General features: G+C 30.2%; 1 protein-coding gene across 1 annotated transcript; it reads left to right on the top strand.

Moving 5' to 3' along the window:
• The first annotated feature begins 11280 nt into the window (after positions 1-11280).
• LOC107606318 (Alkaline phytoceramidase (aPHC)) lies at positions 11281-14771 on the top strand. Its single transcript, XM_016308363.3, has 7 exons — positions 11281-11575; positions 11671-11770; positions 11852-11972; positions 12371-12492; positions 12624-12745; positions 13747-13906; positions 13993-14771. The coding sequence occupies exons 1-7, from the start codon at positions 11437-11439 to the stop codon at positions 14102-14104; spliced, it is 876 nt and encodes a 291-aa protein (XP_016163849.1). The 5' UTR covers positions 11281-11436; the 3' UTR covers positions 14105-14771.
• Positions 14772-19784: the final 5013 nt, after the last annotated feature.

Below are 19784 nucleotides of genomic sequence, written 5' to 3'. Positions count from 1 at the left end.
TCAGTGTGTAATTAAAAGTTTTTTTTTTTTTTGTTTGCTTTAATCAATAATGTAATTTGTGAATTTGATGGTAGATCTTTTGGAATTTGATTTGTGGACTTGTTATGTTAGCATTTGATTTTTGAGTTTATTAGATTTTGATACGAAGTTTGGTTGGGGTTAACAAGAAAGTTTTGTAGAAAATTATTTAGACTCTTATTTGTTAATGTTTGATTGAAAATTTTGTTGGATATTAGTACAAATTATAGATTTGATGATAGGTTTTGGGAGGTTGATTTGTAAGTATATTAGGGTTTGATTTTTAGATTCATTATATTCTCATAGGCGATTTAGTTGGAATTTCAATTTTTAATTATGAAATTTAATTTTGATTTGATTTGAAGAATAAGCGTGGTTCTTGCATCAAGGAAAAAAAAAGTGTTTTTTTAGTAAATATTATTTTAGTCAGTGTTATGTAATTTGTTGAATCAAGATTTAGTGCTTGTTTGTTATTTTGATAAAAAAAAAGATCTTTTTTCAATGAAAAAAGATTTTTTTTTATTTTTTAGTGTGTTTGGCAAATTTCTAGTAGTAAAAGTAAAAGTATTAGAAAAATAAAAAAAATATCTTTTTTGAGAAGCTGTAATTTACATTTTTTTTTAAAAAAAAAATTTCTCTTCAAAAAAAGATGTTTTTCATTTAATAAATAAACAAAAAAGTACTTTGATATCGTTATACCCAAACATAATTGATAGATAAAAAGATTTTTTTTGCATGAGATACCCAAACATAAAATTACTTATACTTTTCCATAAGATCTTTTAAAAAAAGATAACTCAAAAAAAAATCTTTTCTTAGAAACTCACCCAAACAAGCTCTTAGATCTTAACTCTTATATGATAAACATAATTGATATTTATTATTTTTTAATTTATTGTTTTTATGAACATCGTAGATATTAATAAAAAGAAATCAAAGAATCACAATTAACAATTTATGATTTAAGCAAAACAACACATGATTGAGCTATATACTCCAAAGATCATGTCATTCTAGAATAAGAAGCTGCTGCACTTGTGATCAAAGAATAAAGAAGGAAGGATTCCCTCTCCAATACTAACGGTTATAACATTGATTTGTGCAAAGGGCTAGTTGGATCAAAAAGAAAATTTTTCTTACATTGAAGAAGAGATCAACAAGCTTTATATATCATGATTTGTCCACGGAATAAGGTAACTAATTTGAGCTAATTCAGATAATATACACACAGTTTTTGCTTTCTTGTTTTTAAGTGTGTTCCAATATCTCTATTGTTTAAAATTACATTTGTATTGAGAGATATAAAAAATAAAGAGAGTTAATTCATACAAAAGTCATTTACACTTTTATTGGAGTGATTGATTTAAAAGTGCACTAGGATTAGAATACACTTGGTTTCCATTATCTAAGTTGAGTTAGCACTTAGAAATTATTAAATTTGGGTTAGTTCAGATGAGTTACAAAAATATGAATATCTTGAATTGGTATTTGTAATATTTTTTGATTATAGTGAAAATTCCACCATTATTTATAGTGGAGACTGAATATAGATCACATTACACTTCATGACCGAACCAAGATATATCGCGGTGTCACTTATTCTCTAACTCTCATCTCTGCACTATCATTTTCTATTCTTTTACTTCGAGACAAGCAAAAGGCAAAATAATCTCTCATTTCATGATTTCTGCACAATCAATTTTATTAATTTTAAAAAATATTTTCTTGATTTAATCCTCCCTTCTCAACTTACTTGAAAACTTTCAATTGACATAAGATTTTAGACTCAAGGAACTAACTTAACAATTTGGAATTAACGATCTATGGCAATCAATATTATTGCATACACTCTAATGAAAGAATAATCCAATAGTAGGCCACCATACTTCAATGACACTAAATATGCCTATTAAAAAGAAAGGATGAGGATCATCATGCAATCCATCGATTGCAACGTCTGAAAGATCATTCTCAATAGATCAGACATTCCTACCAATGTCAATACGGAAGAAAATATTGTTCCAAAAAAGGATAATGAATGGAACGACGAAGACAAGAAAGAAGTGGAGCTAAAGGCCAAAGCTATTAACATGATACATTGTGCAATTAGTTTCGAGAAATTTAGAAAAGTTTCAAAGTATAAAACCACAAAGAAGATATGAGATAAGCTGTTGTTCACTCATAAAGGTACCAAACAAGTTTGAAAAACTTGTATTGGCATGCTTATGAAGGAGTACGAAATATTTTTTATGAAAGAATATAAAGGCATGGACGAGATGTTTAAAAGATTCTTCATGATCATTAATAATCTTGATGCTCTCGTAAAGAAACACACTGAAGAAGAGCTCGTGAAAAAATTCTAAGAAGTCTCACCAAAAAATGAAAAACCAAGAGCATAGCAATTGCTGAAGGAAACAATTTTAAAAAAATCTCCTACGACGAGATGAGAGGAAATCTGCTAGCTTATAAAATAACTCATCATGAACCAAAGAATAAAGATTGTGTTAAAATCCAATATCTCCTCCAAAGATGAAGAATTAGAAGATGATCTCTCTGATAATGAGCTCGTCTTCTTCGCTGGAAGGCTTAGGAGAATGATGAGATAAGGTGGAAAGGAAAATAATCTTTTTCAAAGGACTTCAAAAGGGATCAAAGCAAGGTTATCTGTCATCACTATAGAGAACTTGGCCATTATAGATAAGACTGTCCACAAAAGAAAAAGAAGAACAATAATAAAAAAGAGTAAATAACTATTTCTGACCATGAAAGATTCGAACGCTGATAAAATTGACCACGAAATAACTAAATGAACTTTGTACTCGTGAAAGATAAATTATGTTCAACAAAAATATCTAATCGTTAAATTTTTATTAACTTCATTAACACATTAAATTCCAAAATTAACCCTACCACCAATCATTTTCAACCTTCAACCTCCTGTTATGTCTCCTTCATTTCTTCTTCCATTCTAGAAACAAAATGAAAAATAAAAAAATCCTAAACTTAAATCTGTCTCTTTTTCGAATCTGTCTACCTTACTCATTTTTTTGTCTTTTTATTTTTTAAAATCATTCATAGTAATTACAATTTAATTGATTATAAAAAACATAATTTAAAATCATGATAAATAAGCAGAGAAGCTTTAGCATTAGCAATAGTACATGAACGTGGAGGAAAGAAGGGGTTTGAGGAGAGAAGGAAAAAGTGGGATTCAAGAAAAAGAAAAGAGTGCCCTCATGAGAGTTAACGGTGAACTTAATGCCAATGGCCAAAGAAAAAGAAGAACCCTCATGAACCTCTTTGTTCAAAGCAGAGAGGGTTACCAGAATAGCAAACTCCATGATGGTTCTAGAAACATTTATAGGAAAGGACGACTTCTAGTTTTGAATGCTCAATTCAAAATGGGCTACTTCTAAAACTAATGAAAAGGAGCATTTTGAAGGCTTAAAGGGAGAGAACTTGCTGAAATGGAATGGAAGTGGGTTATGTTGGTTTTCGAATTTGGTGTCATTAAATGTGTAGCTACATGGCGAGCAAGAATAGGACTTAGAGTTTTTTAGTTTTTCATTTTGTTTCTGTAATGGAAGAAGAGAAAGAAGAAGAAATGAAGAAGGAGGCATGAGAAGAGGTTGAAAATTGAAGATGATTAGTGACAGGATAATTTTAAAATTTAATGTGTTTTTTAAATGGAGTTAATAAAAATTTAACAATTAGATATTTTTGTCAAAGATAATTTATCTTTCATGAGTATAAAATTCATTTAGTTCTTCCATGTTCAATTTTGTCAATATCCAAATCTTTCATGGTCTGAAATGGTTATTTACTTTACAAAAGATAGAAGAAGAAGGTTCTTATGGTATCAGGAGAGGATCTTGAAAATGACACTAATGATAAAGATTTTGATCATGAATCCCAGATTTATCTCATGACTAATCAAACTGGTTATGATGAGGTAGACTTTACTAAGCTTCCTACTAGATAATTGTATCATTGTATGTTATTATTGATGATTTAACTAAAAATTCTGCTAAACTTTTTGATAAATATAGCAATTTTTAAAAGAAAAATGATGCTTTGAAATTGAAAAATGCCAAGCTCAAAGAACGATTAAGCATGACAGAATCCTCCTTTGTTTTAAAACAAGAAAATGAGCTTTTGAAAATTGAAAAATTAAGAATCTAAAATTGAAGAATTCGGCTGTTGCATCAAATGATGTTCTTGCTGAAAATAAGAAATTATAAGAGAGGATCAAGAACTTAAACATTAATTTAACAAAGTTTGTTCAATATTCTGAAAATTTGGACAAAGTTCTAGCTAGCTAATCAAAGGTCATTTTTTATAAAATCTAATATTGGTTTTGTGAAAGAGAGAAAACTAATTTTAAAAAATAATTTTGAAGCCTCTTCCTCCAAAACCAAAAGGGCTGAATATGTTTTTAATAAAAATCACATGGCCACTTCTTTCAAAATAAGAATATTCTTTATCATTTAAAATTTTTTCAACAAGAAGCAACATTTATTCTAATTGAAATAGAGATGAACATTCTTCTCCTCAATGTTTCATTCACAAAAAGAAAATTAGTAATTATGTTTATAATATTGTTTGTGATTATAATATTTTTGGACAATCAAAAAGAATTATTAAAGAATTTAAGTTAGGTTGGATACCTAAAATTTCATGAAAACTTTGTAGATTTGTCTTGTATTTAAGAAAAGCAAAGACATGTGGAATCTTGATAATATGACTGAAGAATTTTTCATTAAGCTAAATGAATATGATAGTAGATTTGTGACTTTTAGAGATGATGTTAAAGAAAAAATCACAGCCATTAAAAAAAAGTAGGTAAAAACTTTTCATCTTGCATTGACAATATATTACTTATTGAAGGATTAACAGATAACCTCATTAGCATAAATCAATTATGTGATAATAATTATATGGTCATCTTTAGAAAAATCAAATGCAAAGTGATAGATGAAATTTCTAATTCTATTTTATTCATGGCCAAAAAGTGTGACAATGTTTATGGTTTAACACTAGATGAATTAAAAAATCAAAATGCAAAATACCTTTTTTCAATTGATTTTGAAAAATAAATTTGGCATAAGAGGTTAGGACATGTAAGCATGTTCCAAATCTCTAAATTAGTTAAAAAGAATTTAGTGAGAGATCTTCATAACATAAAGTTTGACAAAGATATCACTTATGATACTTGTCAAATGGGCAAGCAAAATAAAATCTTTTTTAAATATAAGGACGGCGTCTCTATTAAATATCTTTTAGAGCTTTTAAATATTGATCTCTTTGGTCCTACTAGAACTCAAAATCTTGAATATAAAAGTTATTATATGGTTATAGTGGATGACTATTCTAGATATGATAGGATAATTTTCTTTACTCATAAGAATGATGCTTTCAATCTTTTCAAAAATTCAATAGGAATGTTCAAAATAAAAAATATTTGAAAATTGTTTGTATAAGAAGTGATCATACAAAAAAATTTGAAAATTATTTTTTGAATCTTTTTTGTGATGAGAATGTCATTACATATAACTCATTTTGTCCAAGAACACCTCAACAAAATAGTGTAGTGAAAAGAAAGAATAGAAGCCTTCAAGAGATGGCTAGAGCAATGTTATGTGAAAGTGACATTCCAAATTTTTTTTAGGCTGATGCAGTGAACACTGAAAGTTATATTTTAAACCAAACCATCATTCGCAAGTTTTTAAAGAAAATCTCCTATAAGCTATGGAAAGAATCTCCTCCAATTATAAAATACTTTCGTATCTTTGAATAGAAATGCTTTATTTTGAACACAAAAGAAAATCTTGGTAAGTTTTATCCAAAGAACTATGGAGGAACGTTCATTAGTTATTACACAATTAGTAAAACCTATAGAATTTATCTTAAAAACTCTAAAACTGTTGAGAAAATTATACATATCACGTTTTGTGAGATTAATGATATTTCTAGTATTCATATAGATGATTACAGATGATAAAGAGGTTAAAAATGGCTCTGGACAAGGTGTTGTCCCTGAAATGGTATTAAATTCTGCAGATGTTACTGCTAATAAAAATTCTGGAGACAAAATAAAATTATCTTTTGATTCTTTAGGAGACAATACGATTGCAGAAAATTCAGAAACTGCAGAATTAATACCTAAACCTGCTCCAAATATTTTCAAATTGAGAGAATAGAATTCATGCAGAATTATCCTAATCAATTCATCATAGGTGATTTTTCACATGGAATTACAATAAGATCATCTACAAGAAGACTAGAATCAAACAATTTTGTCTTTATCTCAACAATAGAACCTCAAAACATTGAAGAGGTTCTTGAAGATTCGTCTTGGTTTAAAGTTATGAAAGATGAACTAAAAAATTTGAAAAGAATAAGGTCTGGACTTTGGTTCCAGATTCGAATGACAAAAAGTCAAAGGAACAAAATGAATATTTAGAAATAAACTTGAAGAAGATAGTAAGATTGTGAGAAATTAAGCAAGGCTTGTTGCACAATGATATAATCAAGAAAAATAAATAGATTTTGATGAATTATTTGCTCTAGTTGCTCTAAGTTGGTTAATAAGTTAGTTTATAACTAATTAGGATAATTAGTTAGATAAATTAATTTAGAATTTACTTTAGGATTGAAGTTAGACTAATTTAGACTTGAATTTAGGTTAATTAAGTTAATTTTATTATTAATTAGGATTTAAATTTAGATTAATTATTTTTACAAATGTTATTAATTTTTTATTATTAATTTTTATATTTCACTAACTTTATTTCTATTTTAGGATTTTTTTTTTGTTGAACGTCGTATGGCATTAATCGTGGGTTATTCGTGCTAATATATACGTGGATTGTTCGTGCTATCTCTAAACGTGTTAAATTGTTTAAGTTTTATGTTATACTTACTTTTTCTAAGATACAGTTTTAGGACAAAAGTATAAAAAGATTATCTAGTGGCGCCTTCTTGTTGAAAAATTGCGAAGTAATAAGGGATTACGCACTAGAACAACAAAGATTTGATATTTTATTGAATGCGTGTTTATTTTAGTTTATGCTTACAATTTCTCTTAAAAATTGATAAATTTTTTGGTGAAAAACTCTACCGAATTTTCGTTAAAATTGTTTAAAAATATATTTGATTTATGAAAAAAATAAAAAATATATTTAGTGGAGGACTCTAATTATAAAATAAACACTGTCAAAATTCTAAAAAAATTAATAAGTTGTGTTCTTGGTTGAATTCTAGGTTATTTGTTTCAAAATGATTTTAAGTTATCGTTTGTGGATGTATAATAGGAATAACGGTCAAATGGGGAGTTTAAAACCTAGGTTCTTTGAGGGGGTTGATTAATTTGTTGTGTATGTCTTCAATATAAAATCTTTTAGGTCTCAAGGGGTAACTAGGTGTCCGTGTTATAAGTGTTGACTGACTAAGTTATTAGGACCTTCGGATATAACCTTCACCTTTACTGTAATAGGATTAAGAGTGGATATTGGGAATGGATTGAACACAGAGAAGTTGATGAGCAGAGAATCAATCAGTCTACACCAAATTTCAATAGGTCTGGTCGATCAAGGAGGGTTCGAGTCGTTAGAGAAGTGAATTTGGGAGAGGTGAATTGGAAGGTAACTAAGAGAGATACAATGAGATAGTATTTAATGCAATCGGTGTTAATGATATAGAAGATGTTGAATAAGAGCCTAACCCAAAGATAGAGAGATTTTATGATCTGTTAAAATATGCCACAGAACCGTTGTTTGAGGAGTATATTCACTCAAAATTATTTGTCTGCATTACAATGATGAGTAGTAAGTTTGAGTCAAATCATACCTAAGAGTCTTTTACTAAGTGAGCCACCCTTGATAACGAATTAGTACCAGCCGGGACTACTGGCATCTCTCAGAGCCATTATGAAGCAAAGAAACTAGCTTCGAAGGGGTTGTTTGCTGTATTACAAGGGGATATAGACCTTACTGCTTGTAAATTTTGTAATGCACTGAGGTATTAATTAAGTAGACAGAAAATAGATTGGTAAATGAAGGTTAAATAGAGTTTCAAACAAAAGGATGCACTACTTATCCCTAATCTCTAAGCTAAAAAAAATTATATGCTTTGATGAGTTCGGCCTCTCACATGACATGGCATAGTAACAACAAGAGAGACGATGGTTTTATGATGCACCTGTCATACGAAGAGTCTTGAAAGTACTTTGATCAGGTCCATTCTACATTTGTGAGCGAATATAGAAATGTTAGATTAGTTTTGTACTCTGATAGATTTGCACCAAACTCTAATTTTGGTAACACGTACTCTTGTTAGCTTATTGTGGTGACTCTTTATAACCTACCTCTCGAAATGAGCATGAAAGAGCGATACATGTTCTTAACTTGTATCATACTTGGTCCAAGCAATTCAAAGGCCAAAATTGATATGTTCTTGCAACCCTCGGTGGATAAGTTGAATGAGTTGTGAATTGATGGTGTAGAGATATATGATATTTTAACTAAAACAAACTTTCAAATGTATGCTGCATTGATGTAGACCATTAACGATTTTTCTGCGTACGAGATGTTGTCTGGTTGGTCCACTCAAGACAGAATATTGTGTCCCATTTGTATAGAGGATACAAAGTCATTTTGATTGAAGAATGAAGGTAAGAATTCATGGTTCGATGGTCGTTGAAGATTCTTCGAGTTTGATCATCCTTTTTGGTGTAACAAAAACTCATTTAGGAAGAATAAAACTGAACTAGAAGAGGAACCCGTCAGGTTGAGTAGTTTAGAAGTGTGACATCGAGTCAGTAGTATTCTTAAGATCGTCGAGAATGGAGTAGGGTTGAGACCTTTGGGAAATGGCAGGAAGCATAATTTTTGACAAAATAAAGTATATTTTGAAAGTTACCTTATTGGAAAGATAACTTGGTTAGTCATTATCTTGATGTGACCCATATTGAAAAAAATGTCTTTGATAATATCATACACACGGTAATAGGCGACGAGTGAACCAAGGATAACGATACGGTTAGGTTAGACTTGATGGACACTTGTAGGCGGCCAGATCTGAACTTAAAGAGACTTGACAACGGTCAATAGTCTAAACCAAAGGTTATATTCGTTCGAACGAAGGGTCAAAGACAAAATATTTGTAGGTGGATTAGGTCACTCTTAGGTCGACTGTTATGGATGATGACATCATTAATCTTAGAGTAGACGACAACATGCTACTAGTAGAGGATGACGATGATTAAAAAAAAAAGGGGGGGTAGATGGAGATAAAGAAGAAGAAGACGAGTTTGATAATTAAGAAGTTACCTCAAAAAAGGAGAATGAACCAGAGAAAGAAGATGATGAATCCGAATAAGAGTAACCTAAGTATAGTTTAACTAGCTTGTTATATTTTTAAACTTTAATTAGATTGTTACATAATTACATTGTACGCTAGCCACATAACTATTTTCATTTTTCCTTTAGGTAGACTACCGCCTCTGTGGAACCAAGGAGATGTCAATGATGATACCTATCAAGACTCGTAGTGATTAGGGTTTGTTATGCTTTGTTTGAAAATATTTTATTTCTTTAATTTTTATTCTGTACACCTAATATTTACCTTATATATAGTTGACTATTTTCATTAAAAATATTTCTTGATTTTTACTAATTGAGATTTGACTATTAATTGTTGATTATGGGATTCTAATAGGTACAAAAAAATTATTGTTATCATCGAGTTTACTATTGGTTAATCTGAAGGTAATGTGGCGCGAAACCATAGCACATGGCGCTAAACTTATCGTTGGAATTTGTCTGATGGTAATCACCTCCATATTTTTGCCAACTATTTAATGGAACTCGTCGCTAATTCTATCAAAAATTACCGTCGAATTTTAGAATCCGATGGTAATTAGTTACCGACGAGGAGTTTATCATTGGATTGAGTCTGACGCTAAATTCGATGGTACTCAGAGAATTTCTTGCAATGCCTCCTCCTTTTTCTGGTTGTTTCTTCGTCTTCTTCTTGTTTTTATTTTTGTTAAGAAGGTGAAATAAGAAGAATTATGAGTAGGTAAAAGAAGAAGAACAAGAAGAGGTTGGGGAGTTTTGAATTGTGTAGAATTTATATAAAAAAATAGCACTAAAATATTTTAATTGTGACATAAGAAGTTTCTTAATTTTGACACCGAAATTTCTTAACCGTAACGCAAATTCTTGTTAAAAAGGCGAAATAAAAAAATTATAAGAATGTGAAATAAGATGATGGTGATGTTGATGATGATGATGAAAAAGAAGAAGAAGAAAAAGAAAAGTAAAAGGAGGAGAATGAAGAAGAGTTTTAAATTGTGCATAATTTATTAGAAATAGTAATGAATTTTTTTAATCGTGACACAAGTTCTTATTATAGAGGGTGAAACAAGAAGGAAAAAAAAAACGATGAACAAAAAGAGACAAAGGAATGAGAGTTTTAAATTGTGTAGAATTTATTAAAAAAATAGTACCGAAATTTTTTAATTGTGACACATAAAATTTCTTAATTTTAACATTGAAATTTCTTAATTGTGACACAAAACTTTTTAACCAAATTTTTTTATTATTAAACTATGGTATTAAACTCATATATAACATGTCTAACCATTTCTGTGTCATTTATAACAAGTTGTTGTATTTTTTGTTCAAAAATATATTTGAGTGTATTTTGTTGGTTGAGTGAGTTAAGATTTTAAATTTCTATTTTTTTAAAAATTTCTTGTGTCATTTATAAAAAATTTTGGTGTTATTTTTAACAAATTTCTTGTATTATTAACCTAAAATTTTTATATCACTTTTATTATCCTTAAATTAATCATTTGATATTGAACTAAGAAAAAAAAATGATAAAGATAATAATAAAGGAGAAAAAAAATCAAGGTTATATAAAAAAAAGACACGATGATAAGGACAATAAAAATGAAGAAAAAAATAATAAAACATAAATAAAAATATATAAATTTAATTTAGTCAAACTAAATTAAAAAAAAAACTTCATCCTCTATTTTTTTTATATAAATTTTTTATATATTGGTATGACAACTAGTAAATGGGTAAAAAAATTCATGAAAATCCAAAATTCAGGTCATAATTAATTATTTAATATTGTTGTTATGCATAGGAAGGATGATGAATGAAACTGAAAATGAGCATGCAGTAGGCACTAGGCACCGTTGCCTTACTACATAACGTTAAAAGGGGTCCCACGTGGGGTCTTTGGTCCACCTTTGGACCCTGGGGTCCTTCTCATTCCAACATTCGAACCACCACCTGACCTAACTATTTTTCTTTCTTTTCCTTTTCCTCTCATTCGAAGGAACCCCCATAGTCAAATCAAACCCCAAAACCCAAAACCTCACACCAAATTTCATTTTCACCGATGGGTTGGGTACCAAGATTCAACGCAAGTCGTATATGGCTACCTGCATTTCTCTTCTCTCTTTTCATCCTTTTCTTCACTCCCACTATCCCTCGCTCCCACAACCACCACCATTTCGTTGACATGCGCAATCTTCTCGGTAACCACGCTCGCTTCAATCTTCAACCATATTAATCACTTCTCTTGTTTTTGTTTTCCTTCTTCTCATCGTTTCAGCTTCTCGCTCTTTTGCAGGAGTTCCCAACACCATCAATGTCATCACAAATTTCCCTTTCTTAGTTGTGGGTGTTCTGGGCTTTGTTCTAGCCCTCGATGGAGCTGTCTTCTACATAAGGTTTTCCACTATTCTTCTCGCCATTTTAACTAAAATTGCTACGATCGCTGTCTTCAGATGATAGCAGTCCTTTTTTTTCAGTTCTCAAGGAGAAGTCTATGCTTGGGTAGTATTCTATGCTGGAATGGTAGGCGTGGCTTTTGGTTCTGCTTATTACCATTTGAAGCCTGACAACCACCGTGTGTTGTGGGACACTTTACCGGTTGGTATTGCAGACCAAGTGTTCGACGTTTATTCTCTGATTCTTATCCCTTTTTTTTTTTATACTCTGTGGTGTTTGAGTTTAAGTAGTAAATAGAAGACATTTTCCAACTGCATGATGGATTCGTTTTGATGAGAGGCTTTCTGATTAAACTAACACATTAACAGTAGATACTTTTGATGGTGTAACGAATTTTCAGTTCCATATGCCACTCACCGAATGGAATACTCGTAATTTAGCTATGGAAATTAACAAATTTCATACTTGTTCTTGTACTAGTTTTCCAGTAACTCTGTCTAAATGCATTTTTTTTCCTTTACAAAGTTGCAATAATGTCTGGGAACTGCTATTCTTGCATCTCTTTTCACTCAAACGTTCACTGGTTTTGTCAATGCCAGATGATGGTGGCATTTTCTTCGCTTTTTTCTGCATTGGTTGTTGAGAGATTCGGCCAGAGGATCGGGTTGTTCTGCCTGTTTGCACTCATTTTTGCTGCCGTTCTTTGTGTAGTTTATGAACGGTTAGTTCTTCTTTTCCTTACATACTTTAAAATTGCTGTTTCTGTCTTTGAATTCATTCTTCAAGTCAAGGTGCTGAAACAGTATGAGTATCCCAGTTTTCGTCTGAATTCTGTCTTCTAGTTGGTTGCAGAAATTATAATGACATTCGGTTCTGCATGATATTCCAGTTGACTCTTCCTCTAGCTATTCCAGTAATAGCATTTATGTATAGCTCCAAGTACACTCACTCAAGATATTGGTTTCTGGCTACAGGTAATCTCATAGACGTTTGTAATGCTTTGGTTTTAATTTGCTTTATTTAGTGTTTGCTCTGTCGACTGCCATCATTGCCTTGATGAAATAGCAGTAGGAACAGGAATAGGAAACTCTAAGAAAAGAAGTAAACTCTTATGCCATTCACAGCTTTATATTTTCTACCAAATGAACTTTGGTGGGTACCTTACATAAACTGTATAATTGTATATATGGGAAAGGAAGATGTCACTCCACTTGTTGGTCACACTGCTAATGCCCTATATAGTGGACGCTTAAGGACTTCTTCATTTGAATGGAAACTAGTGGTATTTTCTTACAACAGGGTGGATTTCATGTAATGATGTAGCCAGTTTGATAGGGATAGGGATAAGATAAAGGGTCAAGTATTAAGATATTCTGTTTGATTATGAAAAGAAAAATATAACTCTTATCAAAGATGCACTAATCAAGAGGAAGTCAATAATATTGGGGTTATCATAGTTGTGATGAATTCTAGTGCGTGTAAGACTATAGTCCCCTAAAATGAGTTTGGTTTCAGGGTTTGCCTTAGCTATACTACCACTATGCCTGGTTCTGTAGCTTTTAGGACAAGTTTCTGTGTTTTGAGTTTATACTAGCCCTCAGGATGGATCACTCTATATATATTTTTTTTCTCTGATTTTGAGGGCATACTTGTGTCTTAATGTCTGAATGAGAGCTAGCTTGATTGTTTTTTTAACTCCTTGTTGCATTTTGTATTATACTTTCTTTTCCCCTTATTTGTCCCATGAAACATTCTTCAGTTGTGTTGTGACCTGCTGCCCCCTATAAGCGATATGTTCCTTTCTGTTGCACTGTCCATGAATGATGTAAATTTTAAGGAAAACAAGACAGCTGTTAACATACAAGTTCAGGAACTTAAATCTTGGTCATGACCTTGAGTAATAGGCTATTACTAATACCCATACATACCATTCATTTTTGTGGTAAGCTTTGAAGCTTGAAATGTTTTGGCACAGGTATTTATCTGCTAGCCAAATTTGAAGGCGCTACTGACAAGAAACTTTACCATGCAAATAACTACATTATCAGCGGGCATTCTTTGGAACACTTATGCTTGTCGTTGATCCCAATTGTGCTCAGCATAATGCTCATCTACAGGGAATCTAAGTTTCAAAGGTTTTTGATCAAAATGCCTTGTAACTCTTCTGATTTCGCATAGAGAAAAACTCTTGTTCTATAATAATCTGTTGGCTTGATGACAGGTTAGTTGATCTTAAAGATCGACATCAAAGAGGAGGAGTGAATGATGATTTTTCAACTGAGCTATATATGGCTGAGACTTTGCAGCACACTGAGCAAGTCAAAACAAACTAGATGAAACTCTCTTCCATAACTTTGAAAAACTAACAATTTTAACTGTCTAGTAGTGTCAAATTCCTTTGTTTTCTATTGTAAAGGAATCATAGTTGACACTTACCTGCATTAATTGTCGGCCATATGGATGATGGATGGGAGAGCTCGTGCATTCTACGACATGATAGAGGTCCTTAGGTGACAAACAAGTGTGTGTCTGACACGCATTGTTTTTCTCTTTGTCGTTGAGATCATTGCCCTTGTCAGTCTTGGAACAGTTGATTGTGAGGCATTGGAGACTTTGTATTCTAGTCTTATTATTAGAGTAAATGTCTTTTCCAATCCTTAACCATTATCCCGAAGTAATTAGTCTAAGTGGCCGTGTGAATGGTGACCTGCAGACATGTTAGGGACCGCTTAATCCAATAACGGGTGCGTAGACCAATTACTTGGATGATTCGGGACCGGTTAGGGATTTTCGAATTGTGGAGAGGTGCTTTGTCTTTGGAACAAATGGTTAGGGATCGAAAAAGACAATTACTCCTTATTATTATTGGTCTTATTTTTACTCATTCGTTTTCTTGTTGGAAGTGAGAGAGTAACTAACATAGGGAGAAGAACGAAGATTATTTACTTGTATGTTCTTAGAGTATATTTAATGCGTATTTGGGTACAATTCATTAGGAAAGATGGCTGTAAATGTTTCTGATGCGTTGTGATTGACATAAGCCTGTGATCTTGTATGTTTTCTTGTGACCATTTGATGATCGATAAATCCAAGAGGGTGGCATCAAAGGCTTAACACTAACAAAGGTTGTAGCACGTGTAGGAACTTGAGGTGCTTTGGAAAGATATGCGTGCTTCACATGCCGTTGCTTTGTCCTTTTGAATAGCCTTTTGTGTGTTCTTATTTGATGGCTCCTAATATTATTCACAATCATGTGGCTGTACCAGCATATACATTATACACAATAATTTATTTGTATTACATTCGGTGATCTTTGGTTTCTTTAGGTGGGTTCACAAGTTTGAGAATATCAGCTTTCAAAATTCCTCCTCTTTATCTATTTTGAACTCATGGATAAGAAAAAATTTAAAAATCTTAAATACTCTCTTCTATTTTCTTTCTTTCCCTTCCATAACATTTGCTTTCCTTTTCCTCACAATTCGCAAATACACCCTTGGGGTCTCTTTCCTTCTCCATCTTGCCAAGGAGATCAATTTTTTCAAAATATACTGTCTCTATTTTGAAGTCTCCAAAGAAAAGGTTGCTTCTGATTACAAGAGTGACTGATATCAGCAAATTAGAAGTAAAAGATGACTCCTTGGATAAACAATAAAAATGGAAGTTTGCCAATTTGTCACGACATAAAAGTTTTTTGTTGAATCTTTACTGCATCCCTGAAATCTTATTTCCAAAATTTTCAGGCTCTTAAACATGCCAATTTTTGCAACGATAAATTTATACTCCCTGCATTTACAAAAAATTATCACGTTTCACAAAATTGGTTTATAGATGTGTTTAAATTGGCAGACTTCCTGACCCAAAAAAAAAATTGGCAGACTTCATTGCACCCTACCCTATCCAAAATTAAGTAAAAGAAAGAAAGTACAACACAGTTTTTTTCTGCCGTTTTCATAATTATATATTGTAAAAGGATTTAGTCAGCGTTATCGGTATACTATTTATTTTGTTAAAATTAATTTTAAAATATAAATAATTTTATTTCTAACTTTTAATTAAAATTAATTAGGTATATGTTCGTCATGTGCAAATCAGGCGCACAGTATAATACTATATACGTAGCTGTACTCAATTTGTTGATATCAACTCATTCGTCCATTTAAAGAAGTGTTCGAGGTTCTCATCTTATGCATAGTTAGCAATTGATTTATCGGATTAGGAGATACATGCATAACCAAAAAATAAAAAAAGAAATTATGTGTAATGTAGTACAAGATGATATGCACACACAAAAAATTAACTATCAACAACTGATTTTGATATATACACCGATTTTTTTTTTTTTTTTGGTCATTACAACACAACATATCCACACAATACACTCACACACACTAATGGTTTTTTTTTTTTTTTCACTAATAGAATTTGAACCCAGATGTGATTATTTAGGAGACTTATAATATGCTCTACTTGAACCAAGCTTCCAACCTATATGCACCGACTTTGATGTAAACTAAACTACTGAAGCACAGTATATATGTAACTAAACCAAGAGCACACACATATGTTTATTGTGGGGGTTGGTATAGTTGGTCATAGTAAAAAGTATGCACGCCATTTTGTACAAAAAGAAAAAAAGGACCCCACTTAAAATTTGAAATAATGTAAATCCAAGTGTCGGCAGTCTAAAATAAAAGAGTAGAGTTTGGATATCCCTCACTCTATCTATACAAAATAGTAACAAAATACTTGTCATCATGCTCTTTAAATAATATATACACTATATAATGATCAATTCAATTTAGCAACAAAGAAAGTACTCGAGGAGGAGACGATAAATGAATTAAAAAGGTAAATATCCAAGTGAGAAGTGGACCACCAAGTGGGTTGGGAAGCAAAGGTAATAATTGGCTTTGGAGTTACGCATATGCAACAATGAATGAATGCGATTACTAAACTATACTTAGGGTTACAGGGTCAATTGTCAATCTCTAATATAATCAGCACTGACTCAGATTTTACAGTTTCGAGATGAACTTATATATAAAACCAACAACATGCAATATTATTGGTTAAATAATAATAGATAGATGTAAATATAATATAGTTTTTTTTATCCTCCATATCTTTTAATCCAACAAGTTAAGGACTAATTCGTCGCAGATCTGAACTTCATTTAAGAGATTGTCGCTGGCCAATAAATTACTGCATGCATAAGCCGAGATAAAAAATAGTTCTTTTGAATGCAGTAGTTGAGATAAAAACCATTATAGTATTTTTGAAGTGATTATGAGTTTCCAATTCAATTCACGAGTTCTATAAAAAGTCTGACAAGATTTTAATGTTTGGAATTGGACATATTGGAACATTGATATTAGTAGGTGTGCTCCTTAAATTTATTTTTCTAAATTAGATAAATAATAAGTTTTCTTTTTCTTTCAAAGATTAAAGACAAAAAAGAAAAAAATATCTCAAATAAATAGTTATTGTGAAAAAAAAAAAAGAAACAGCATGATATATGGAACCTTACGCTGATAGCAAGTTGGCAAGCTGCTACTGCATTCTTTTTGGAAATTTCTATAAAATATAGGAAGAATTTTTAGTGTATCTAATCAACTTTTAAAACAATTGGAATATTAATGTTTCAGAAAATATAAACCACCATTTGATTTTGACAAATGAAAAGTGGATTTTTTTTGTAAGTGGGCTAAGCATAAAATGTTATACTGTATATTACATAAATACATAACAGAAATTATATTTATATTATCTTTTCATTAATCATTTTTAATATGAAATAAAAAAGTTAAAAGAGAGTGTACGTAAAAATAACACAACATTTCTCGAAACAACCAAACACGATGTTATAATAATAATAATAATAATAATAATAATAATAATAATAATAATTGCTTTGTCTGTTCATAATTTCAAACAATCTTATTAGATAACTAATTATGATACTAATCAACTATAATTAATTATTAATTGGGATGTAAAAAATTTTTAAAAATTACCAAAAATAACATATATAATTCATTCTAAAAAGTTAATTTTATTACCACAATAAACAATAAACACTATATGAAATTTTAATTATTACTTCACTTTCTTGTTTTACATCTTTTTCTCCCCCCAAAATAAAATCTCTTTTTCCAGTGCTTCTCTTTTCATTATGCATGTACTTTCTTTCGCCGTGTGTGTTTTTTTTCTACTGTGCCTTTGTTTCTCTCTGCCGTGCGTTCGCTTCCCTTTGCCGGTCCCTTGTTTCGCTCCGCCGTGCTGTTGTCCCTCTTCCGTGTGCCTCTCTCCGACGTGGTCAACTTTTCCATCGTGCTCATCTTTCTTTACACATAACTATTGGCGACAGAACCTTGAGCACGCTACGAAAAAATACCTTGCCATTACTTTATTGTCACTGTGAAGTTTTAAGGTCTATGATCTACCGTGAATCTCTCTTTTTAGATTTTTTATTTGAACATCTAAAAAGAAAGAGGTTCAAAATTTTTAGAAGTTTTGGATGTTGTTTTATTTATGATTTGGGATGATATTTTTTCAGAACTTTTAGATGTTAATGATTGTTATATTTTGATTTTTTGAATATTTTTTATTTAAAAAATTTTAAATATAATAAAATAAATATCTAAAATTAAATAAAAATTATTAAAAATTATTGTAAAAAAATATTTAAAATTTAACAAAAACAAACATTTGAAACATAATAAAAAGAAATATTAAAATTATTGTACAAAAACTTTTAAAAATAATTCAAAGAAGAGAAATATAAAGAGAGAAGTAGCATATATAGAGAGAGACGCGGAGAGACAAAAAAAGCGCAAAAATAAAGAAAAAAAGAAGTAAAAAAATAATAAAATACGTATTTTTTAAACATAAAACTATATCAAAATTTTTTATAAAATTAACAACTACATATAAAATTGACTGCTTAAACTTTTCGAATTCGAAAATAATGACTTGATAACAAAAGATAGTGTACAGTTCATTGTTTAAGGAACTTTCGATTTTGCCACGGATGATGCATCATACATTTACTCAAAACTTTCCTATTTAATACTAAAATTATTTTCATATTTTAACTTAATTTTTGTTGCTCATTTTTTTTTCTTATGACTTCGGATTGAATTTTGAAGGTTATACCTGCTGAACATGCACTGTTATAATTAAAGCTATAATAAAAATGTGCATGTTTATATTTGGGTTTATTAGCTAATATGTGTGGGTGCTAGGACCGGTGTCAAGATATATACAATAAAATTACTAATTAAAAAAATATAAAATTTTAAGTTTTAATGTATTTGTTTTATATATATTAAAATAAAATATTATAAATTTTTATTAATAGTAATTTATATGTTAATTAAAATCTTTTTAAATTTAATATTTTTCTTGATGATATACAACTAGTATATGATATATAGTTAATTGGACAATACACACATGACACAATATTAGTAGCACCATTTAATTTAAAAATCCTATTAATAGAAATAAATAATTGAACAACAGTAAAAAATACACTAACAATGGTAGTATTAAAAGTGAAAGACTAAAGTAACATTTTTGTTTTTAATATTTGTAATTTTGTTTTTAATTTTTTTTATTTGTATCAACATTATCTCTAAACATTAATTTCATATAAAATACTAGGAAATAAATTAAAAAAATTTAGATATAATTTTGATACAAATAAAAAATATTAAAAATAAAATTAAAAACATTAAAAATATTTAAAAAATCGTAATCGTTAAGGAGGAAAAATTATACTTTAGCTAAAGTTAAAATTAGTAATATCTTACAATAGTAAGTGGACAATGATACGATGTGTCAATACATGTAAAAGTACTGCGTTACGAGAAATGGTTGTACGTTTGCTCAAAAGCCAAAGCCTAGGAAGAAAAAATTGACATATATATATGGTGGAAAAACGTGTGGCCATAAGATATTGGAGTAGGGCTTGTAATTATTTTGCATATCCCAAGTTGTTCACTTTCAAGT

The sequence above is a fragment of the Arachis ipaensis genome, chromosome B7 (genome assembly GCF_059453495.1).
Source record: "Arachis ipaensis isolate K30076 ecotype BB chromosome B7, ASM5945349v1, whole genome shotgun sequence".
In the NCBI taxonomy this organism is placed as follows: domain Eukaryota; kingdom Viridiplantae; phylum Streptophyta; class Magnoliopsida; order Fabales; family Fabaceae; genus Arachis; species Arachis ipaensis.
The sequence above is the reverse complement of the archived record's forward strand: the minus strand, read 5'-3'. Positions and strand labels throughout refer to the sequence as shown.

Coding starts and splice junctions, on each gene's coding strand:
- LOC107606318 (XM_016308363.3), top strand. CDS start 11,437: ATGGGTTGGGTACCAAGATTCAACGCAAGTCGTATATGGCTACCTGCA. Junction 11,973..12,370: donor TGTTGTGGGACACTTTACCG/GTTGGTATTGCA, acceptor TGTCAATGCCAG/ATGATGGTGGCATTTTCTTC. Junction 12,493..12,623: donor CTTTGTGTAGTTTATGAACG/GTTAGTTCTTCT, acceptor AGTTGGTTGCAG/AAATTATAATGACATTCGGT.